This window comes from Chaetodon trifascialis, chromosome 6, assembly GCF_039877785.1.
Source record: "Chaetodon trifascialis isolate fChaTrf1 chromosome 6, fChaTrf1.hap1, whole genome shotgun sequence".
Classification (NCBI taxonomy): domain Eukaryota; kingdom Metazoa; phylum Chordata; class Actinopteri; order Chaetodontiformes; family Chaetodontidae; genus Chaetodon; species Chaetodon trifascialis.
Window position 1 is genome coordinate 7,392,280 of NC_092061.1, and position 25,596 is coordinate 7,417,875.

At 45.7% G+C, this 25,596-nt stretch overlaps 1 protein-coding gene across 5 annotated transcripts in view; it reads right to left on the reverse strand.

Moving 5' to 3' along the window:
* Positions 1 to 25,596, reverse strand: part of LOC139332680 (tetratricopeptide repeat protein 28-like) — a 158,960-nt gene that overhangs the window by 19,582 nt on the left and 113,782 nt on the right. For 4 of the 5 annotated variants that reach the window (XM_070964745.1, XM_070964744.1, XM_070964747.1 and 1 more), the window contains 4 exons: positions 16,741 to 17,248; positions 6,681 to 7,477; positions 5,994 to 6,538; positions 4,159 to 4,682 (listed from right to left, as the gene is read on the reverse strand). In XM_070964745.1, coding sequence (XP_070820846.1) covers positions 4,159 to 4,682; positions 5,994 to 6,538; positions 6,681 to 7,477; positions 16,741 to 17,248 — 2,374 coding nt within the window. Of the gene's footprint in view, positions 1 to 4,158; positions 4,683 to 5,993; positions 6,539 to 6,680; positions 7,478 to 16,740; positions 17,249 to 17,359; positions 17,440 to 25,596 lie in introns of those variants that run through there. The other variant, XM_070964749.1, reaches the window with a different exon arrangement.

The following is a 25,596-nucleotide window of genomic DNA, read 5'->3' on the forward strand; positions in this document are numbered from 1 at the left end:
GCAACAGTCTCCCCTCTCGCCTTATCTTTCCACACACCCTCCCTCTGCCTGCCTGCCTGCCTGCCCTCTTCCCCCATGCATCTGCTGTGCTCCTCTCTGCCTCCACCTCCCCACGTTCATTTTCTCATCCCTGCGCCCGCGTCTCTGGCCCCCCTCTGCTCTCTCTACCTGTTTCATCTTGACTGTGGTGCCACTGCTTGTGGGGACTCGGCACTGCTTAGGGCTCATTAGGCACCGGAGCAAGAGAGAGGAAACAGATCTAAATTATCCTTTTCATTCTCTGACAGTCTCAACCCTCACTCATCTCAACTCCAGCTCTGAGCCTTTCATCTGCACACGCGCACACACACGCACACACACGCACGCACACACACACACACACACACACACACACACCACCTTTCTTTCTCTGAGCTGCTGTGTGATATTTCTTTATGATCAAGCCTGAATGTCAACCAACTCTATGTTTTCTTTATTCTCCAGTTGACAGTGAAATAATACATGTGAATTATGACTCACGCCGATTTCGGTCTTTCCCCTCAGCTCGCCTGCCATTCTCTTTCTTTCCCTCCATCCCTCCTTTCTTCCTCAGCTCTCTCCTCCCCTCTGTTCTCTCGCTCTGTATCATTCAGTGTCTGTCACTGTCACCGTGCGTGCCTTTGGTGCGCCCTGCAGGCACAGTCACGTAGCAGTGGCTGACATGAGGATGTGGCCGTGGCTGGCTGCACCCTGAAGAGCAACTAGAGAACACTTTAAAGGCGGCTTGACAGCTGGGTGAGAGATCCTCTGCAGCCCCTGAGGCCCACGCACCTCTGGCTTCAGACACAAGCTTTACGTGCAGACACCACATGCACGTGCGTTGGAACACGGCACGAAATCTCATGCACCGTCGAACCGCAAGCGCATTCTGCCACGAAGAAAATATCCTGGCATATATGCACTTATGACACATGACAACACAGTACCCTTTGATCATGACCACATGTGGAAAAGAAGAGTGTGTCATATACAGTAAGCGCACCATAAACAATTTCTAAAGGAGAAAAAAATCCCAGAGACATTTTCCGGATACAGACTCTCACTTCTGTGTCTCCCTCTTCTCAACCATGAGGTTAACCTCCAAATCTGTCTGTTTTGTATTCCACAGACCTCTGGCATGTACAACCCAGATTCCAAAAAAGCTGGAACACTGTGTGAATAAAAACAGAATGCAACCATTTGCAAACAAACTGTGTTTACCAAGTGTTCTCGAGCCCCTGTCGTAATACCCTCTATCCAATCATGTGCTCACAAAGCGGTGGGTTCATCCTCGCTTGTGAACGGCTGAGCCTTTCCAGGATGCCCCTTTCATCACAATACTATCGCCTGTTACCAATGAACCTGTGGAATGATCCGAACAGGTGTTTTTGGAGCATTTCACAACTTTCCCAGTCTTTGAAACGTGTTGCTGCATCTTGCAGAATTCAGCATATATTTACAAAAATCAATGAAGCTGATGAGGTCAAACATTAAATATATTGATTTTGTACCGTTTTCAATTGAACATATGTCAAAAAGGGATTAGCAAATATTTCTATTTTATTTATGTTTTACACAGCGAACCTAACGCTTTGGAATCAGGGATAAGAATCATCTAAATATTGAGGATGACGGGGATTATGACACCCACATCAATTTAATCCTGCATAAACACATCTCTACAATTATGCACACTGCTACTAAGACCGTATCGACATTTGCAGCAAGTTGAGAACTTAATATTGGTATTTGTGCAAGCTTGTGTAATAATTAATGAGATAAGGGAAGGCTAATTAGTTTTCCACTTTTAAGGGTTAATCACTCAAATACATGTTGAGGTGAAAGATTTCATCTGTTCTGAGCCTCAGAAGCAGAGAATAAAATAGCCACAAAGATCTACAACAGCTAAAAGCAAAAAAAAACAAACAATATCAGTAGCCACCTTACTGCCTTTAAGAGCAAATGACATTCAAGATTTTTAGCATAAAAACAGGTCCACTGAAAACTGTGAGGGGTCCACATGTGATGATAAAGGTCCACACATGTCACGCTGAGACACACACGTATCATCCAGCTGCATTGAGTTTTATCTGCCTCCTGACAAGCTGTTCAAACACCTGCAAACATCAATGTGTTTTAATGGAATACCTGAGTCAGTTCTGCAGTACACTGTAGAAAATCATGTTATAAAATCCACCATTTACACTGCATAATCTGCATGTGAATTCGCAATGTTTGTCTGTGTTGTCTTACACGTGGTTACGACACCGTTCCCATAGATTTAACAGATTTCATACAATTTTATGCTTTTATTATACATACGTGCTTTGTGGTGTAGATGAGAGCTTATGATCCCATATGTGTTTTGTAATATACTGTATATAATCTTGTCTAAAATCCTTATGAAAGCAGCAGTAAACATGTAAGACAAGATACAAAAACATATATTGCTTTTTTTTTTTTAATTCACAATTTGCATCAATCAATATAACACCTCATTTAATTTCCAAATTCAGACATTAAGCGTCAGGTGCATTTTTCCCAAAAACTGCCTTCGCAGGTTAATATTATTCCATTAGTTGTTGTTCCATAAACGAAGCGTGAAGAAACTGCAATACCTCCATTAGTCGCTACAATGACGGCATTGATTTAATGACACTGTTCTGTTAATCGTTGAAAAGTGCATCTTGGTGTGAAATGCGTCCTTTGTTTAAGATTGAGACAGCGATGTGCAGTGTCCTTTAATGTGAAATTAAAGAGGAATAACTCGGGGAGCAGTGTGAACACTTGAAGTGACAGAAATTATGTTTGCCTATCAGCAGTTAATTGGCATCTCCATGTGTCTTGTTTTCCACTGCAGCCTCGCCATTCTGTATTACTGTACAACACAGAATAACCATCAGACACACAAACACGCACACACACATGCATATAAATACACACGGGCTGATTTGGAGATCACATGTTGTCAACAGTATCTGCACTAGTTTGGAGCTGCCTTTCTATCCCTCCTTCCAATTAATCTTTTTCAGCAAACACAAACAAAAAAAACAAGCAATGCAGCATGAAGAATAAAAAAAAGGGAAAAAAAAGCAGTAGGAATAGAAAAAAATAGAAAATCTGAAGAAAGAAAAAAAAACCTCGCCAACTTTTCGGTCTGGGTAGGTTGGCCAGAAATAATTGGCTGTCAAGGATAGTGAAGGCACTGTTCTTTTTCACAGCCAGACTGAGGAACAATACAAGGACAGTGTGGGGGACAACAAGAGGACAGGGTGGAGACAGAATGGCCTGTCGCCTTTGTTTCCATTAAAGCTCAACAAGCAGGCCTGCAGAGGGTGTATGGGTCACTGCAGGCCCGGCTAACTCTAATAAAGCAGACAGAGGAGAGATAGAGGAGATATATTCCTGGATCCTTGCATTCGCTCCCTGCAGGGTGAAATATACAACTGTCCTCTTACACCAGCTGCAATTTTCTTGGATTCAAACAGAGTCGGGTCGTAACACGGTGGGTGTGCCTGAGCAAGAAGTCTGTCAATTGGCACGGGTGAGGCTGGCGGTGTGGACGTTCAGCTCAAATCCATAGATGCTTCCACTTATCGCATCCTCTGTGACAAACTCTCACTGCGCTGTCACTGACATAATGAATTTTCGAGGGGCCAAGCTGCAGGTTTTTATTTCACCATAATCTGTAGGGGACAATGAAGCGTGAGAGGCAGGAGTCTGTCAGCCACTGTGTGAAAAGATCCTTTGGCAGCTCGCTGCAAAGAACCCTCTGAGAAAAGTAGATATAGAGGTGTGAAGAACAGCTAGCAGTAAACAGGAGAAATGCCTTGGCGTGCATCCTGATAGGTTTGCACAGACATACACACACAAATGCTGGTATACCTATACAGCACAGAAGTCAACACAGACGCATAACACGCACACAAAATCCCCCTGTGCACTTATAACACATAAGCACAAAAGCCCAAACACACACACGCACATGCACACACACGGCGCACACAGCCTAATAAAAATGTGGCAAAGGCTTAGCAACAAATAGGCTCTGAATTTCATATTCATGAATTCACAAACTCTAAGCCTATCAGCCCAGGCAACAAAGGCAATCCTCTCTCCCGTTCCCCCTGACTCACTCACCTTCCTGCAGGTACATGACAGCCTGTGAGTAGTTCTGCAGTGCGTGGTGTGTTCTCCCGAGACTGCCATAGGCCAGCGTCTTGGCAGCCAAGTCATTAGTCTGAGCCGCCACACTTAGGTGCTGTTCCTGGAACACGACCGCCCGCTCGTAGTTTCCAAGAGACTCGTAGGTGAGGCCCAAGTTCCCGTAGGCGCGGGCCTGACGCGCAGGGCTGCCCGTTTCCTCTGCAATCTCCAGGTCACTTTGGTGGCATCGCAGCGCCGTCTCATACTCTCCCATAGCTTGGTATACAGCGCCCAAACCACAGCTGGCGTCGCCCTCCAGTAGTCTGTCCTGGGTGTCACGGGCGATGGCCAGCTGACGCTCCAGACAGGAGATAGCCTGCTCGTAATTGCCCAGCTGGCTGTGCAGTGCGCCCAGTTCACCGTAGGCCTGAGCCTTGCCCCCACACTCCCCCAGCTCGTGAGCCACGACTAACCGCTTCTCAAAACACACGAGCGACTGCTGGAGGTTCCCCATGGCCCTGCAGGTAAAGACAGAAAACCCATGAGCGTCAGAGTCAAGCCGATTAGGAGATATATGAGATAACAAAGCAACAAGACAACTGCTCAAACTGAACAATTTCTGAGATATCGCTCATGCCCACAGCGCTCAAAATAAATCTATCGCACTCTGTGCTTATCTCATATCCAGGGAAAACTATATTCTTGATTCATCCAGATACATTTCTATTCTCTTCGAACAGAGCACTATTAGAATGCACGCACGTAGGAACTTTTTCATTTGCGAAGCATCAGATAATTTCAGTTTTGCTGTAGATGAAATATAGATTTAGATGTCAAACGCGCTGCTGATAGCTGCTGACATGGACAGACTGAAGTGTGTGTGTGGAAGGCTATATGAGAAATGTCTGAGCTCTGATGTGAAATTTAAAATTTACGCTGTGTTTGAAGGGTAACACTGTTTACCACCCTTTAATACGAGATGGGTCATCTGTCAGTGGATCCCTGCTGCCATCCTCTTGTGAATGTGTTGACAGAGTGGCTTTCATCCCGCCTCAGCGTTTTATTCGCTTTCACAGCCTTCAAACAGACTTTATTCACATTCACGGGCACACCAACAATTGCCGGATGCCGGTTCAAATGGAGCATTAAAAGAATAAAAGCCTTCATCTTAATTAATGTTGTGTGATAATGTATGGGCTAGACTAAGAGCTGTTAGACGACAAGAGGGGTTTGTGTCTGATGTCTATTATTCCCCTCTGAACTCATGCATGGCTAATACTGCTGCGTCTGATTGCTGCGGTGCCATGCTTATGACACACAATAAGAAGAAAATCATCTCCGAAATGAGGATTTCTGCAAGTCTTTCGTGTTTTATTTTGCAGTGTAGTCTCCGAGGATGCTATCAGCTCCTTGACGCATAAGGAGAAATAGAAGGGAGAAGAGACACGAGATGTAAGAGGTTGCCCCGAAATAACTGCTTCCCTCAGTTTCAGACGTCTGTGTGCCAAAGCCTCTTTGCATACAGATAAGGCTAGGGCCACTAGGCTGCTGCTGAGACAGCTAGCGCCAGGCTCACATCCAAGCCTTCCTCACCAGCAAGGTGTCTAAAAACTACGGTGGTCCTTGATAGTGAGTGCAAAGAAGCAAAAATAATATGCAAAGCAGGATTACTGTGATTTACAGTAAAAGCCAGTCAATACAATTATCTGCTACTGCAACGGTTTGGGAAACTGACACTGGTGCGTTATACAGAAACTGAAAAGTTCTTTTCTAGCAATGTGAAATATTGCCTTTGAAATGGGATGCCTTTTCGTTTAAAGCTGACCCACCTGTGCCCATTGCCCAAGCCCCTGTAGGCCTTCTCCTGGTCCTGCATGCGGTTGAGGCTCTGGGCCACCGACAGATACTGGTCATAGTACTTGATGGCTTCCTCAAAGTCTCCCAGAGCCTCATAGCAGTCTCCCAGGTTCCCATAGGCCCTGCCCCTGTCCATTAACGCCTCGTTGCCACTCAGCTGCTGCAAAGTGGCCAGCTGCTGCTCCAGGTAGCCGATAGCTTCCTCCATCACGCCTACATTCATTTTAGTGATGCCCATATTTCCGTACACCTGAGCCTCCACGACAGGATCCTTCAGCCTCCGACCTAGCTCCAGCTGTTCTTCGTAGCTCTTGAAGGCCATGGCGTACTTCCCCAGGGCCATGTAGACAGCTGCCAGGTGACCGTGAGCTTTGCACTCTCCTGACACGTCGCCTAGCTCTTGATACACCTCCAGCTCCTGGGTGTGGTAGCCCAGGGCTTTGTCATATTTCTGCACAAGTCTGTAGGTGGCCCCGAGGGCGGCGTAGGCACAGGCCTCCATCCTGCGCTCCTTAACCTGAAACGAGACAGTATTTCATAATAGCATCATGAGGGAGGTGAGTGAATAATATCAAAATTACAATCCGCACGACATTTTCTATTTATATGATGAAGTGTTCGGGTATATGTTGCATTACATTCATCATGTGTGGCCATACCTGGTGAGCTAAGGCCAGCTGCTGCTCGTAAAACTGAATGGCTCCAGCCACATCTTTTTTACAGACAAATATGTCCCCGAGGTTCCCCAGAGCTCTGAAGCGGGCCTGTGCATTGTTCAGGGACTGGGCTAGCGAGAGCAAATATTTCTGACACTCCTCTGCCTTGGTGAAGTCTCCCAAGGCCTTGAATGCCAAACCGAGGTTACAGTACGCCTTGGCCTGGCTCAGTTTGTCATGAAGGTCCTTGGCCAGAGCTAAGTCCTGCTCATAGTATTTGACGGCATCCTGGTAGTTGCCCAGACAGTAATGGGCATAACCCAGATTGTGGCAAACCTTTCCTTCACTCTCCATGTCCTGGAGGTCAGGCGACAGGCGGAGGTACTGCTCGTAGTAGGGCACGGCCTGAGGGAACTCTCCTCGAGAGCAGTGGAAGTTGCCGAGGTTGCCCAGAGCCCGCGCCTCGCTCTGGACATCTCTGAGCTCACGAGCAATGTTGAGGTGGTTCTGGTAATGTTGCAGAGCGCGGTCATGGGCTCCAAGGGCTTGGTAAGCCACGGCCAGGTTTCCATGAGTGGAGGCCTGCGAGGCCCGGTCGTTGACCTCCATGGAGATCTGCAACTCCTGGCGGTGGTAGCGGACAGCCTGGTCAAAGGCTCCCAGGGCGTTGTAGGCATTACCCATGTTCCCATAGGCCCGGCCCTGAGCAGCATAGTCATTGAGCTCCTGAGCAATGGCCAGGTGTGTTTTGTGGAGTTTCAGTGCAGTCTCGTAGTCCCCCTTCATCTGGTGGATGATGCCTGTGGAGAGAGGAGAGAGAGAGGATGAAGTTAAAGACCTATTCAGGGAAAATTGTAATTGAGTAAAATTCAAGTGCCTCGTCAGCTCTTCATGTACAACACAAGTCATTTGGTTGTTAAAATATGCTCTCTGAGCCATCTGTTCTCTGCTTACACAACACACTCTCCCACAGAATTATGGTCATTAAAATGTAGTGCAATCAAACAGAGTTATTACAACACCAAAATAGAATCTTTTGATTGTCTAAGCTGTCTTTGATGATTGTGTCTTAGAGGGATTTTACCAAAATCAACAACTTTTTCCACAGGGTTGGAAATGGTTATGAGCGAACAAGAAAGCGAGACAGAGGGAGCAAAAGTGGGGGAGAGTGTGAAGAGTTGATGGAAAGCTCAGCAAACAACTTTAGAAAAATGAGATAAGTGTGGAGAAACAATAAATAATGGACAACCCGGTGCATTGAGCGTATTATCTCTGATAAAATACTATCCTCTGAAAAATAATAGCTTTACCCCACAGCCAGGCAGCCATCTGGCACATGCACGCGCACACACACAACATGCAAACAAATGTGCACCTACACCCACATACTCATACACACTGACAAATACACAGCAGAGAGTAAAGAGACATCACAGCACATCTACCGTAGCTCTCCTCCTTCCCTCTGAGACTCACTATTAATCTCTGGCTCTCTCTTTCTGCATTGTCACCCAGCTTTCAATAATAATAACCGCACTGTTAATATTAAAGCTCAATGAGAGAGAAGACAGGATGGCTGCAGGCTGGCAGATGGAGACGGAGAAACCAGCTGCAAGGCAAATAACTCAGTCCTTCACCCACCGTACAGCCTGGCCATCATCGCTTTGCTGCATCAGCATGGAGACTAATGGGCTACTAGGACGGGGGTACAGCCACTGATGGGACACCAGGGATGGAAACGGTTCTGGAGCCAGAGTGGGTGGGAACCAGGGAAGGAGAGGGGCTCTGTGGCTTGTGGTGAGCATGTGATGGTGCCGTTGGGATTAGTTACTGCCATGTGTGTTTTCCCATTTATTTCATCCGAAACCTGCCACATTATGGGCCCGAACACAGGCTACATAAACAGAGGGATTGAAACTAAACAGAAGGCTAAAACGATGGTGGAGGTTATACGATAGATGTGGAGAGGCATTCAGATGTTGGCTCAATTAAAAAGCAGCACATTAGGCCAATGAGAAAAATGGAAAAAAAAAGCTTTGGCACCTTTACAGTATGAGCCACTGGGCTGCATAAGGGTTTGACACATTACCAAGTATGAATATTACATACATATATGAAGCACATACATACTTTTATGGACATGGAAGAAATTCAAAAAAATCAATATTTCACTCTAAATCAAGTCTAAATGAGGAGATTAGTTTCAAACTACATCTGCCTGAACTGGGTGTGTGAAAATTAAGCACACACACGCAAAGAAATCCAACATCTTTTTCTGCAGACAGATCGGATTTTTCAGGGAAAACATCATCAAAGATCCTCTGCCTACTTAATTCAGACCATGATTCAGCATGCAGCAGACACTTACTGACAAATCAGAGCAGATTTGCTGTTTATTTGCCGGCTTGTGTTCTCAGGTTAAAGTGATACAACCTGACCTGACCCTGTAAGCATCAGGTCACCGCTCTGAGGAGTTGGTATGCTGGACGCATCACGGAGCAGAACACGGATTGAAGCCGTGCTGCCAAATAATACAGAAAGACATCGCATTGCAAATGGCATAACTTAATAATGAAGACTTTGAACGTATGAGACTCAGAGCCTTTTGGATTTTCAGGCTCCACTGGCACAGACATTTGCTGCTCCCTGGCCAAACCCCTCAGGTTTGCCTTTCCTGGGAGTCTCTCCTAAGAGTGGAAGCACGTTAAGATTCACAGCAGGCTACATGGAAGAGCACTGACAGCCCTCACCACAAAGTCACTCCCAAGGTTATGCATGCCCCAATGGAGGCTGATCTTTTTGAGGATATAATGCCTACTGATGTATTACCAGCAAACATGTTCCATGCTGCAGGCTAAAAATGGATCTGGGGCTCGGCGATGGACAGAGGGGTAGCAGAGACAGCTGGGACAGGGGCTGGGGGTGTATGGCTACGTTTGAGGTTGGGCTTGCAAGCTGCAGCCAAAATTGCCATAAGCCTTAGGCTATGCTTGCAGCCACACTTGAAGCAAGAAAATATTTTCTGCCCCCACCCATATGGTAAGAGGATTATGGAAGCCTTTGGGAATAGTCTCCGACAGGATAGTAAATAAAACCACACCAAACATGCTGGTAAATGCTGCTGAAACACCAAAAAAAATGGAATTAACGGGGGTGGGGGTCGAGCTGAAGTGGTCACTGTGGCATGTTGTCCAAATCAAAATGACCCCAACAAAGTATCAGCCTTAGGATTCAACTTAACCTCAAATGTTAACAACATCATAAGTCTGAGGTGCATGCTAAATGCACTTGACTGTAACATATTGAATAATATGGCTCAATTATTTCTCTTTTGTGCACAGCTTGAGACAACGACTGTGAAAAACCAGGATAAAGCACACACCACATCAGTCAAATACTCTGCATCCCCCCATAACCAAAGACATTAAAAGCATGGCAATGTGTTGTCACTTTTCATTACACAGCTGGCTGTACATGGAGGGATATGGCGCAGTGATGACTTTGAGGGATGGTGTCACGTTCTGAGTAAATCACTGTATCATTCTCCCAGGAGCTGCGGAGGTCCAAAGCGCTGCTGCCTACAGTTAGCTAAGAGGATTTGAACCAACAATGGTGCTCCTGCCACTGTGCTGGATGATACTACAAATAGAGTAGAGATGACCAGCCTGAGCCCAAAATAATGACTTGGGTGTGTTCCTTAATTATGTTTCAGAATGAGGTCAACATAATAATTTCCATTCATGTTTGGGAAGTAAAAACCAGAACAGGATGCTGGATTGTGGTACTTGTGGAAATGTGGATGCCTCTTCAGGTCTCAGCTGAAGGAGAAAGGCATGCGTAAAATACCAAGAGAGTCTCTGAAGGAAATTCCAATGAGTGTATTCACTGCCAGGCCTTGAAAGTGCTGTTCAGTACCTTGTAATATCTTTAAGAATTGTGTAATTTCTAGATAGTTTTGTCACCATGAAGGTAGTACACAATAAGCTGAACTTTTGCTGAAAGAAACAAGTTGAGGGTTGGTACTAATGGATGAAGTTTGTCTGTCTGGCATATCAAGGCTGTGTCATACATTACAGCCTTTTAACATGCAGACAAAAATAATACAGTTGAAAACAATAATTGAGGAGACGCACTAAAGGGCAAAAGCAGAACATCATCCATGATGCTTTCTTGTGCTATAATCATAATACAGCGAATCTATAGAATAATGTAATTATAAATGACGAATGAGACTCTGTGTCTGAACACATTTTTCTAGTTTAGTGTTCTTGTGTGAAGTAAAAAAAAGAAAATTACAGCAGCATTTTAGTCCCGATCAATCACGGCGAAAGAAAACCACACTGAAAAGGTTCGTACTGAGTCTGTGCAACCTCCAACGATGAAATATGGGTGATGGATCATAATATGCAGGATTACTCTCACAGAGACTTCTATTCTAATGACAGTACGCTCGCATGCAAAGTGTCTTAAATGAGTGGTATGAGTTGTACAGTTCATAATAGTGTGTGTTATGATCTGTGGGGGGAAGCAGTGAGCTGAGGCAGACTCTCGATCCTGCTGGGGTCTGCTGGAGTAGTGAAGGGGCGGAGCTGGGCGTCTGGGTTTAAGGTAGCAAATCCTCAGTCGCAGACACAGACATCTCGTACAGTCTGACTGACAGACAGGAAGGAGGGAGATAAAGAAAGGACAGGGTGGATGGATAGATGGATGCATCCTGAGCGGGTGGTCTGCCAGCAGAATCCCACAGCTGCTTTCCTCCTGCTGACCCCGACTCCCAGCTCAGACTGCCGCAAACCGTCCACACACACGACATCTGATTCCCCCTCACACTTAAACCAACAGTGTTCGCCCTCAACTCGACTTGTTTTTGCAGCCCACAATCGCCTCTCCGTTTAGGAGCAGATCACATTTCATGCTGAATGAGCAGATGTGCTGAAAAAAGGCCACAGTTGCTTAATGCTAAAGAATGCTACAGCTCTTTTGTTTCATTTAATAGCTGCGCAGTGAGTGGAATAATAACTGCGGACCGTGAGCTAAACTTCAGTGTAAGCACAGAGACGAGGAGAGAGTGCTTCGCAGGGCCTCTAGTCCAGTTTCTGGCATGGTCCTGTGTCGGGAGATTGAAGGGGGCCGTTCAGGGGGAGGCAGGGAGCATCTGCTGCTTTTCTAACAAACAGAAATTTGGGGCCAGGCTCCAAAGATCAGCTAGCTAGCAAAGATCTCTCCAGGAGAGTAACATAAGACTGGCATCCTAAAAATCCCACCACTACTTCACCTCTTCCTCAACTCCTTTTCCCATCTTCCCATCTCTCCGTTTGCAGGCCTGCTAATATTCACTCAAGACCTTCACCCGGTCACGAGCTGAAGAAGTCACCAATCCCAGACAAGCGCACTTTTTATGTATTTGCTGGGCTCTTTGCCTGTCTTCCTCCTTACAGCTTTCTTTCATTCATCCTGTCTGGACCATTAGGCTTGCTAAATTCCTATGTAAATTCAGCACTCCGCCGCTCGCCTTCCTGGTCAGACTAATAATATACCTACAATCAGTGCTGTTTCCGAAGGCTTATAGGCACAAAACTGAATCATCTCAATGCCTCAGTGCCTCAGGCCAGTCTGGTCCCTGTCTGTAGTTTGTTCCTTCTGTGAGCAGCCTGAAATCAGATCTCAGAAGGTGCCAGATTCATCAGTCATGCAAACATTGTTATTGTTATAATGATGATGCACAAGCTGTAAAACCATGCCATGATAAGGAAATCTATCTTGTCTACTAATCATTTGATCATTTTTTCTATTTGCCTCTTATTCATTTAAAAGCCTGTGCTGACACTTTCATGATTAGATGCTGAAGAGCTCTCAATCTCAGGGTCAGTGTCACAACACTTCAGCACAACCGGCAACAAACACGGATTAAAAACACAAATCATGATGCCGAGTCTCCTCGTGTGACATTGTTGCTGTCAGACATTTTACAAAACCTGGTAATCAGATGTCTGGACAAAGCAGATTTTCCACAACTGATTTTCTGGAATGTGGATTCCAGCGCTCGCTCTTACATGACCCTTAAATGGAAAAAGCTGTAAGTGAGAAAGGGCTTTAGCATAAAAGGTCTGAAACTCATTCAGTACAGGAGTAACATCCTGGTTTTTTTTAGATACAGCTGATGAGATTTGAATCCAGCGCTTCCCAGTGCACATTTTCTCATTCTGTGTTGTTCTGTGAACTCTTCTTCCTGTTGTTTTCTTCTTTCTGTTGCTTTGTTTTTGTGCGCATCAGCAGAAAGTATTCCCCGGGGACGCTGGATGAAAAGAACGGAGGGGGAAAAAAAAGCTTAATTAGGACTGTTACTTTCAGCTCTTCTAACTAATGGAGCCGACATTTCAAGTGACTTCTTTGAGACGTATGGTCAAACGGGGAGGTGTGAACCGAGCGCTGCGCACAACAAAGACCGGGCGAAAACACCAATGCTATCAAAGAAACTTATTCAAAGTCTCTTTGAAGTGAAAAGCAAGGGGAAATAATACAATTTAGATTCTGTTTCATGAATACCAGAAATGTGAAGTACATGGGAACCCACCATTTTAGTCCTCTCTCAGATATTAAATATTGCTGACTAGGGGGTAAGTAAGCCAATTAATGAATAATAAATGGGCTGGAATGCAACATTTTCATATCCTTTATAGGTCAGAGTGTGCTGAGCCAGGGCTGCCGGTACCGCTGGGCATCATGGTTGGATATTAAAGCATGGCGATCTCTATACAACTGTACCTCAGAGCCATGTCAGCTGCTGCTCCACCCACACTACACGCAACATTAACGACAGGCGGAGAGGGCATAATAAAAGTTTGCTCTTTCTTGCTTCTGCAACTTCTCCTTCTCATCTCTCATGAAGTGTTTCTGGCTTTTATCGCCGCTCGTTAATCTTCACTCGATCATCCTTCCCCACTTTGTGCGGCATCTTCTGAAGTCTGAAACAACACCCCGTTAGCTTTGGCCCCTATCTTCTCGTGCGAAGCAGGTTCGCGGGCGCTGATGACGGAACAACAACGCACACCCCGCTGCCACAAACAAAAAGAAGAACAACAACAACAATGGGGCAATTACAGACTGATGCTTCACAACCTGCACTTCATTCTCTGTTATCTTCATTATTCAGCTCCTCTTGAATCAGCTATTAAAGGTAATTAAGCGATTCATCAAGTCAGTTTCAATTACTGGGAGCTTGACAGCTGCAGATTACAATCAGTAGGGGTGAGGAGAGAGACGGAGATGGGGGAGAGAGGGAGGCATCAAAAACTGGAGGAAAGAGGAGAAGAAGAAAAGAGACAACAGTACCAACAGACCAGGCAGCACCGAGGTGGGCAGGAAGCCTCGCCAGGTGTCAAGAGGTACCGTATCCACATGATTCCCCAGCTTGTCCAGCCCGTCTCCATGGAGCAACAGGCTCCATCGCCACCACCCACTCATTTAGCTTCTGCTCCGTCTCCAGCTGGAGGTCTTTGACACCACATCAGCTACAATATCATTACTTTGTCACTGAACTGTAGTGTTGCAGCTAATAATGAATAAGCGTGCTCTTGCCATCGTAATGGAAACCGTACGACACGTAGGAATACATTTGCCGCCTGATGTGTTGAGCCCACTCATAATAAAGCTCACATGTACTGTAGCATCATAAAAAAATGCTCTCGCTCACATGTACTGTAGCATCATAGCTCTAACACTCTAATTTATGACGACCAGTTATCAGCTCACTTTTAAAATCAGGTGCGTGTTGGTGCTAAGAGCCGTCCAGGACGAGCGGCCATTAGGCCGGTCAAAGGACGGGTTCAATTTATGTTTGGCTGATTAACCTCACTCTCCGCTTGCGCACTTTTACGCATTAGGTTCAAGAATAATTCATCTGGGAGGAACTATTATGCCGCTTAGTTGTCCATTAGAGTCAGGTTTACTACGGTCTTGATGGCCATCATAAGTCACCCAACGTAGGTTGTAATTGCTGGACTAAATACGGGAGAATTGGCCATAACGTGTATCTCATGGGGTGTTGAATATCCCAAAGGGACATCTTTATCCCTAAGGTTCCTTTCATCATTATGTTATCAGGCTCCACAAGGTTACCTTGCTAATAATTTCATTTCAGCAGGATGTGGCTGTAAAACACTGGCTTGTAAAGGGAACAATAATTACATTCTAAGTTTCAATCAAAAGACCTGATCGTATATTTAATTTCTTCCATCTCGTTTTTATTTATCTTCACACCACTTTTCATTTCAAGATGTGATTAAGTCCAAGCCGGTGTGAAGGTGAGAGCAGTGCAGATTAATGTGGAGAGATTTCCCATGAAAAATTATACATATTTATGGGGTTTATTTATACTCTGACAGTGTACTTTATATGTTGGCATTCTATCATCACAGAACTTCCTGGACCCACAAATTACTGCTGGCTCTAATGTGCACCATCTTCCTGCAGAAGTCCTGCACTCCACTGCTTAATGCTGAGATAATCTGCGTACAATTTACTGTGGAGCATAATGCAACTCTTAAATATTGCATCGAAAAACAACTTTACAGAAAATGATGATAATACACTAATATGTTGCTGGCCTTTGCCTGAAAGTAACAAAAATAGGTCTTACTAAGCATAAATATAATTGAAAACAACAATAAGTAAACAGCTCATTTAAATGAAGACAAACAAAGGGATGTAGCCGGCAGCACAGTGGAAACACGAGCAGGAAATGGGAAGCTCGTACACTGAATCCCCAAAACAATAACAGGTCAGCCAGGACACCTTTCACTCCTTTTCAGTGGGCTTCACCAGCAGCGAAAGAAACTCTCAGAAATCCCCACAGTGAAGCAAACAATCAGTAAACACTTACCCAATTCCAGTCAGACGTCTTACTGACATCTCTTCTGAATATATAATTGACATGTAAGAAAATCCAGACTTTGATTGTGAAAATTAATATTCAACTGTGGAAAGAAAAGCTGCACTCACTGGATGCTGGGAAACACGGTCTCCATTAGTCACTTAGAGCCAAAAACATGGGAAAACAGGGTCCAACATCAGATAATATGGGGCCAGAAGTTCTCCCGTTTGTCCGGGACATTGAAATCTTCCAGGACTCATGGACCAGCACCAACTGGAAACTCACTTTCACTGATTGACGATGAAATGTGGGTCAAGCTGATCCGAGCGAATAATTCAACAGGACGGTACGGGTTTAATGTTGGATGTGTATTTTTAGAAGGAATGGTAAAATGTCTGTTGTAATGTGCTAAGACGTAGATTTACTGTACGGTATGTGCTGCTGGACAAGGAGGACTGTCAAAAAAGACACACCTTCACTGGGCACTCTGTGACCGGATCTGAGGTGATGAGATGATACCCAGATCCTTGTAAAAGGAATTGCAGTATTTTGGGGGATCCCGCTAATCATTTCAAGGGATCACACTAATACCGAAGTCAGTCAAGCGTCCCTGGGAGATTCACTCCAGTGATTAGTGCTCATGCTCATCATCATAGTCCTCAACTAGCACACTGAGGCTGTGCTCAGACCAGCAGTCGAGGGCCATCTGAAAAAAGTTGGCACAACTTTTGCCACAAGACAACACATCCAGCAAGGTCCAACAGGAATCCTGTTAATGTTCTGGTCATTCTCATGAAGGATAAAATGATTGTTGCAATAATAACTTTCTGGCGTTGTAAAATGACATCTCATAGCATCATAAAGCGCCATGCAGTGTCTGAAAACTTATGGATTTCATCATCTCACTGGCAACTGACGCACCCACAGGACTGAACACAGTCGTATTTTTGGTCCTCATCGTATAGTAATCCAAAAACACTGCCTACCATGGAAAGTATTTGCAACATATTTAGGATTACAATTTAGAATTTATCTTATGAACTATGACTGGTTATGATTTCCTCAGCTGTGAGATAATGGTACGTAATTATTCAGTAAAACTTTACGTTAAATGATCTACCAGGAAAATATGGAAGACTCTGGTGTTCATGGTATCGTAGCGTCACAGCTAAGTTATCTTTGCATACATACCCAGATTGGAGGAGGCCCTTCCCTCTGCTGCCCTGTCCTTCAAACCCTCCGCTATGGACAGCTGCTGTTCGTGGTACTGCTTGGCCCTCTCCAAGTCCTGCATGCAGCGAGCAGCATGACCCAGTCCTGCGTAGGCTCTCATCTCAATGGACTTTTCCTCCAGCTCTTGGGCGAGCTCCAGAACGTGAGTGTGGTAGGACATGGCCTTGTCAAAATTACGGTGGTAGTGGTAGGCGCTGCCCAGGTTACTATAGGCTCGAGCTTCCTCTCGTTTATTTTCCAGAGCCTTGGCGATGCCCAGATGCTGCTCATGGCACTGCACGGCATTTTCAAAGTCTCCCATGGCGATGTAGACGGCCCCCATGTTTCCCAGCTCGCGGGCCTCGGACAGCTGATCCTTGGACTGCTTGGCCAGCAGGACACACTGCTTGTGGCTTGCTAGGGCGTTTGGATAGTCTCCTATGGCTGTATATACATGGCCCAAGCTGCTCAGCGCCATCGAAGCAGCCTGTGGATAAAGGGACAGACAGAAAGACAGACAACAAGTAAGGAAAACAGCAAGGTAATAAACTGTAGGCGGATGAAGAGAAACTCAAACAGCCTCATTAATTATACCCACACTCTATCAACTGTGAGTAATTTTGTTGCCTTTGCATCACAGATTCCTCGCTCATACTTAAACGTCCCTTTAGCCTGAAGTACTGTACATGCAACGAAAAAAAAGAAGGAAAAAGATCTAAATTCCCAAACCTCTGAGGAGACTTAGAGCTCAGAGACCAAACAACAAACAAAACCTGATTTGATTTCATCTCTGCTAAGTAACGAGGGGGGTAAAGTGTGATGCAGATCGGCACAGCGGCAGGCTTGTTTTAAAGCCGCCAGTTTGCCCACTGCAATCACGCTTCATGGCGTGCCACCACCAATGGAACAAAGACACTGCTAATCAGAGGGGGAGGAGAGGGGGCTTTAGCTTCACACCAGAGCCATGGGGGGGCAACTGGCTGGCTGGCTGGCTGCTGGCAAGACCTCTCCGGCTAAAAAACAGAGGGAACAATATTCTGCATGTTCTCTCCCACTCTATCAACCATTCTCTCCAGCAGCTTCCACCTGTGAGCATACATCCAACGCGAGTGCAGAAGGAAGAGGTTCAGCAGTAAAATGGAGAGATTTCTCCAAATGCAGTTTTGACCTCCTGTGTGACACCTTCACTGCAGGCTTATTAACTGTTTATACAGAGGGTAAACAGCTGGGAATTGGGGTCAGCTGTCTTTGTGTGAACAGATGTTCAATTAATCATGCAGGGCCAGCTAATAAAGCATCTCCTTCCTGAGGTCCCGCTCTGCATCCTCCAGCCAGGATGGGGGCTGGACGCAGGCCAGCGGAGAGGACAGACACCCCGGCAGTGAAGGCCTCGCTTGGAGCCTCAGCAACAGGGATGACCTCGGCCATCCTGGGGGCATTTAGAGCCAGAGAACGGAAAGTCAAAAGTCAGTAAAGAAGGATGAACTACTCACTGTAGCTCCCAGTGTAAGAAGTTTGTGTAAGCAGTTTTTGCAGCCATATGTTACAAAACTGGCCACTGATGCACAGATGCATGATGCTTTAGAGGAGAAACGAGTGCCACCTTTTCAATTAAAACGTATTATTCCACAAATACATTAAGATGTCATTTAACGAACTGTGCCCGCAGAGAGCAGAAGATATTTTTACTGTAGCGCCACATAATGAAGCTATTGAACCCTCTGAATAAATGAAGAGCAAAGCACATTGTTGAGAAAAAAATCAATACCACAGAAGACTTCTGAAGACGCCTATAAAGACACTCTCCTTTGAATCCTTCATACGTTCTTTTTCTAAACACACACATACACCCCACCTACCTATCTTTCCTTCATTTCACATAGTTGCTGATGCCTGGAACCAATTACCTGCTGACATAAGGACTTCCAGCAGTTTGCTCAAGTTTAAAGACTCGACAAGGCATTATACAGGCCCAGGGAGGCAATTACCCTCCGTCACAACTGTTGCTGTTTCATGTTCCCAGATAGCCTATCTAGGGCTGCTCAATTACATGTGCCTTTTGAAGCTTCGCTCCATCTCTCCGACTCAAACTTCCACTTTTCTGAGGCGAAAACACAGAGGATTCCTCATCTCTGTCTGTCTTCAACGGAGAGCGGTGGGAGACACGGGGAGAGAAAAGCGAGACGGGGGAGAGCGCAATCTTTCTCCAGTTGAGATGAGTTGCTCTTGTGATCAGTGTCCCTCTAAAGTGAGACTGCAACGCTGCATTTTCTCCTCAGATGGAAGCCAAGATAGGCAGATAATGAGGAGCCAGCCTTGCCAGCCACAGAGGATGCACTGTGTTTGGCTCAGGGACAGACACTGGGACCATATCTCCCTCACTTCTGACTGCAGCCCTCTTGTACCACTGCTCATTTCAACTCCCCACCGGTATCGCAAAATAACATTCCGTCTGGGAGAGAAATAATTGCCCGAAATACATAATTTCTGCCAAATTGACTTCGTTCTAATTTGATTCCATTTCTTTTCTCCACTTATCTTCCCTCCCTCCCTGTTCTTGCTCTCTCTCCCCCACTCCTCTCCAACTGTCTGCAGAGTCAGATCTGATTGTGTTTACAGAGTCCAGCCCTTCTCCGGATGTGTGCTGATTTCATTAATCCTAACGCCATGCTTTATAAACTGTTGATAAACCGCTGGCTCTTATCAGCAAACACATTTTGCACCGAGGGTCTCCTAATGAAAGGTAAACTAGTTCTGCCTGGGAGAGGCGGGAAGAGGAGAGGGGAGGCAGCAGGGGAGGGCCGGGATGACATGTTAATCAGAAATGCTTTGCTCCAACAACGTTATTCCATTTCTTTCCTCTGACAAGGACAGTGGTCGAGGATTCCTTGCTGATTCTCCTCTGTCAGCCTCCTTGACTAAGTATCTTTATATTCTGCAGCACATTAGAGAAATGGCTGCTTTCATAGCACATGCTGAGGTAATGTATTGTACTTAACATAATTAGCCCCTTATGTCAAGCAGCAGAGCAGCCCTCGATGGCTGGGCTTGGTGCTATTGAAGATCTGTGACTCTGAGCCTGGTGCGTTTTATTTCTTAACCTGGAACAGACGAGTCCAGCCCACCACTTCACTGCCGCGTTGAGCTGTGTGGTTATGCCTCGATTTTGAAAATCAAAAACCTTGTTTCACTTTGGACCCACGAGCTCCGGTGTACTCAAAACAACCAAGGCTGTCATCACAGACTGGCAGAGTTTATGGGACGAGCCTGCTTGTCATGGAGATGGAAATGGCTGGATTAGGGCCTACCAGGACTACGCTCATAAACATGGGTGTGGAATCTCCTCCTGGGTGGACAGAAGTAGGCAGAGACAAGTGCGCAAAGAAGCGTCCCCTGGCCTGATGTCAACCACCTTCATGAAACGTTATTTACCTGTTGCTTCCTAAACTTCATTAGAGAGACGCGTCTCAACTCACATGGCTGTACTGATTCAGACAGACACCACCAAGGTAGAACATGGTGAAACCCAGTGTTAGATTATACTGTAATACATGCAAGCATACAGAGTCCCTGAAGGTCACACACAGACCGAGATGAAATCATTGCAAAGAGCCCAGAATATATTTCCGATACATAAACAGAGCGTGAGAAAGGAAGAAGGAGACAGCAGAAGTGAGCATGAGAGCGAGAGAGAGAGAGGCAGGCTCCGGAGGCACGAGGTGTTAAAGAGCCACAGTTTGCCCTCTGTCCAAGCGGCATGTCCTGCAGGAGGGCAGGGCAGCCGCTACTTCGCTGAAGTGCCGCTAATGGGATTACATGGGAGCGGAGAGGAGTCACTCTCTCTTGACAAGAGGGGATGGAGAACAGGCTTGATTCCATTACCAATGAGGTGGGAACAATCCCGTCTTTCACTGCACCAGGACAGATGTTTGAGTGTTCGTCTGGGAAAAACACTGCTAACCGCATTCACGGGAATAAAGATATGTATGAGGTTACGTTTCTTTGAAATACATTAATTACCATAGTAAAGAAAGTCACATCACATTTCCCAGTATTATGCAACTATATGCAGTTTCGACAGAATGACAAATAAACAGTATTAAAATGAGTAAGGCTTTTATTCATTATTCTGTTTTTTATTAATTGTTTAGTCAATAACGTGTCAGAAAACAGTGAAAAATGCCCATTAGAATATATCACCTGGTGCTCTGGGAAGCTCCAATGGGCATTTATTTTACAACTTAATTTACAGTCGAACTAATAGAGAGAAAAGCAGCAAATCTTCATCTTAAGAAGCTGGAACGAGCAAATGTTTGCCAATAATTGACGAAAACAATTAATCACTTGATCGGTTACCCAAATTGTTTTCTGGAAAGTGGCCATTTTATTAATCAACTGTTTCAGCAGTGAAAAACAGCTGAATTGATCAAATAAAATGTAAAATATTTGTGTGTCCAGCAGCTGCAGACAGTAAGCAGTGAGGGCACACTGCTGTTTCATACCAGGGATGAACATCAGAGGAGCAAACAAGCCTCTGTGATACCGATCACTTCAAAAAGATGACTCATGTGACTGAAAACACACACACACGCACACACACACGTGCGCGCGCACACACTCACACACGCACACAAACAGCTGTCTAATTAAAAGGCAGTGCAGAGGGAAGGTGAGGAAGACCATGCACCAGTGTTTCCCTTAACGAGCTGGGCTCAGGCAGCAACAGGAGCTGGCTGGCAGAGAACAGAACTGCACACTGGAGGGAGCGAGGGGTGGGGGAGTGCTGGGCGGGAGGAGGTGGGGGGCAGATAAAAGCCTACGAGAGAGATTGTGTTTGAAGGATGAGAGAAGAGAACGCCGGAGACATCCCCAGGGCGAGGATGTCTTTAGATCTGAATGCACCTGCAGAGATGCATTTTGACAAAAAAAGGAAACATCTCAACTGTAATAAACCCAGAGATGGAACAGACCAGGCAGAGAGGCTCTCAAAGATGCCTTTCTGGAGGTGCATGTTCTTGTTTGTGTGTGCATGTGCAAAAAAAAAAAAAAACATGTATGTGCATGTGTGCATAAATGAGAGAAACGGGGGAGCACAGGGGAGGCATGCTGGTGATGTCAGTGCAGAGGCTGGGGGCGGGGAGGGAGCTGGTTTTATGGATGTATACTCCATTCTCTCTCCTCGCTCGGTGTTTGCACACAGATATGGATCCTGTGGGAGCCACCATTAGATCAGCCAAATGACTGCCTCTCTGCCATATCAAAACCTTCTGCTTTTTTAAGCAGGCAAATGCAGTGCTCTGCCAAGCGAGGGCAGGTACAGCTGTGCCTGACTGCGCGCTTTCATAAACACACGCTCACATGCACACATCGCACACACGCACACACAGAAAGATTCAGCAGTCGACTGCGGCTGATAAGCCCAACGCAGGCCAAGCTGAATTCAACTTTGCTTCCTCTGGAGCCAAATTACGGACCCCTTTCTCTTTACCTTTCCAAGTTTTGAAATATATTCATGAAAGTCCCAACCTTGTTGTTTCCAGAATCACAAACACAAAACACTCCGCGCACTCAAGTATATCATTTTGGCTCTGATTATTTGTTTCAGAAGAAAATGAACACAGACATCATTTGTCTAATCAATCATCAGCACTGATCTGACCTATTAACAGTGCTGAGATACCAGAGGAGCCACTTGTTTCTCTACGACCTGTGTGACCTCCAGCGTGGAGATAAATGACGCCAGACGGCCTGTAGGCTTGGTAATTCCTTTAGCCTTCACAGGACACGTTCACAAAGGATTGATTGTCACTAAAGGTCAAGCTACGGCTAAGGGGACTCATAACAGCGACTACACTGTCTGTTAGACTGTACGCTGCTAAACGGTCACATGCTCACACATCCAAACATACTGCAGACTCAGAAACAGGCATATAGACACACTAACACCCATGCAGCATTACATGAAGTGAGCTACAGATACAGACAAGCTGAAGCAGTCTGTGCAGTGGTGCCAGGCAGATGACGGATCATTTGTGGTTACCCCAGAGAGCCGGTATACATTCACTCACACATCCTTGCACAGAGACACAAAATAATACACAAATAAACCAAATACATCCCAGAGCTTTGTGGTATCTGTGTGCGGCCACATTTTTGCATATGCATGTATTTGTGCATTTACACTAGGGCATCTACGTTCTAGTGCCGTATGTGCCTGTGTGTTTGTCTGAGGCTATACTGCGCGAGTTGGTAGCGAGCAGGCAGCCAAGAGGAAGAAACACAAGAGGCACCGAATAAAATTGGATCTGACAGTCTCCATTGGTGTTGGTGGAAAATTTGACTGTTCCCTTCAAGTGGTGTGGGGGTTTGATATTTCAAGCTCCCTCTCTCTGACAATACGCTAGACAAAACAAGGTTTACAGAAATCGGCAAATGTTAAGTGAGGAAAAAGGGAGGGAGGGCGGCACGGTAACCGAGCAGGAGCCCGGCTCCACCTTTCCAGCCCCCGCAGCCCCTCCCTCAGCCCAGCGCCTGTCCCCTGTGACAGGATGTCAGCATTGTTCAAATGCAAAAACAGCCCTCCTGCCTTCTGATATAAACACATGAATCTTAAATCTGGTTGAGGAGGAAATTGAAGAAGTGGCACACCGGGGAAGCGGGGCACTGTGAATGAATCTTAATGTACTCTAAATCAGAGCAAAGCCTTGAAGGGCTGCACAGGGCTGCTGTTTATTTCTGTACTAAAGTCAAATCTCCACGGGCATAGCTGTGCGATGCCTGCTGGTGCAGGGAATCAATTCTTCAGAGACCTTGTGGTGACAGAAGGGGAAATCACAGTGGTGTTTGAAAGACATTCCAGGAGGAGTTTGAGGTAAAAATCAAGGTTTGCCACTTTGCAAGGCCTCAAGCAAGGGACAAAGCACAGGGAGACGTACAACGCTGTGAAGAGTGGATAAGTCCTTCTTTCAACACTAATAGAGATTAGGAGCAGTTAAAGTGACACCGCTGAATGCGAAAGTGAATCACAAAAAAATCCTGACCTGTTGGCAGCACAAACCAGAAACAAAGAGAGCAATCCAAAGTTTCCACAGGTGAGATAAGCAACGGAACAAGACTCTCGAGTTAGATTAGAAGGGATGTTGCATCTGATAATACGTCATTTTCAAAGTCTATCCATTATAAGCTAATTTGCTGGTGTTATGGCTTCCCGCTGGGTCTGAGGACACGGTGCCAAATATAGCATGGCTTGCAGGCCCCTGCTTGCATCGGAGAGCATTCAGCAGGAAGCCAGGCAGTCAATCCAAGGACGCAGGACTCCAGGGTTATTCAAGGGCGTTTTGGAGGCCCAGGGATGGGAGGTGCTGTCCCTGTCAGCCCACACAGCTGGACAAATCAGGCCTGACATATCGGACTACATGGTCCAATCCCTTTTCAGTGGTACACAAAAAATTTCATTAGCTAGGTGGCAGAGGAGAGGAGAGGAGGGAAGAGGAGAGGAGAGGAGAGATAAGAGAACACAGGTTAAGGTCTGAGGACCCAGATCAATATGAGCTGGCCGGAGCTGTTGCCTAGAGCAGCCTGACACAATGAAAGAAATGAAGAGTGACAACCAAATGTCCAGACCCTCAGCACCTCGCCCTACTCTTTGAGAGGGGAGACAGAGCTTTTGTGCTGCTCTCCTTTAATCCGTCTGCAGCTGCAGGTAACTCAGGCCTAATGGGTTTAGACCAAATCAGATTTCTGTGAAATAGAAGGATGCATGGCTGCTTTCGATTGCTTTTGTTTTAAAAGCGCGTTTTCTTTTGTGATATGTTGACGTGAGCTTCACAAAACGGCTGCAAATCTAAAGTAGATCAAAGTGGAAAGCAAAGGGAGAGAATTGGGACGGCAGACAACTTGTAAGTGTTGATAATTGGTTGAATCTGTATGTTTCATATACCTCTGTCACCTTGACAGTTCTTCCTTTTGATATCTAAGAAAAGTCCAGACCTACAGACAATCAGCGTGTCGTGGTTTTGGAGCTGCTGCACATCTTATCTGAGTCGGACTGAGCTATTCTCACCTCGGCCATCTCAGTATCAGGTCAACTTCATAATAAACACGCGACTGCCACCACGGCTCAAGTCTCTTGCATTAATTATGAGTTAGAAACAAACTGGATAAGTGTGACTGTGTGACCCACGACAGCCTTTGCACTGTACATGAGAGAAGGAAACCCAAATATGCAACGTCCAGTTTCTGTCAAGGCTCTTAAAGCTACACTAACAAAACACTTCTGATAAATCCAGTGTACGAATCAACACAGTTGGTGATTTTTTGGGGAGTTGGTGGTGACTGTGACAGAGCTAAAAGGCTCTGTGAGTATTGGACTTACAGGTCACCAAAAACACAACTCCAAATGAATAACATGCAACTGCTCCCTAACTCATATGTCAGATGTTTTTAGCTTCTTCCTCTGTCCCCATGTGGCCAAAACATAGTTTCATTGTTAATCTGGGAAGCTCGACTTATTAAAGGACAAGTGTGTACGATTTAGTGGCATCTAGTGGTGAGGTTGCAGACTGCGACCAAATAAATGCTTGCTTTACCTCCTCCTATGATGGTGGCTTAAAACGCAAAAAACCTGTGCACGTGTAAAACCAGACGTTTTTTTTAGACTTAGATGACTTTTTATTTTCAGGGTTCAGTCGCAGTTTAGACAACAAAACTACTTGGTTAGGCTCAGTAAACAAACATGTTTGGGTGCAAATAGCTTTGCTGGCTGTGAACAGCGGGGTGCTAGTAGCACAAAAAAACATAACCCCCATCAAACAACCTCTCATCTCTCACCTGTGA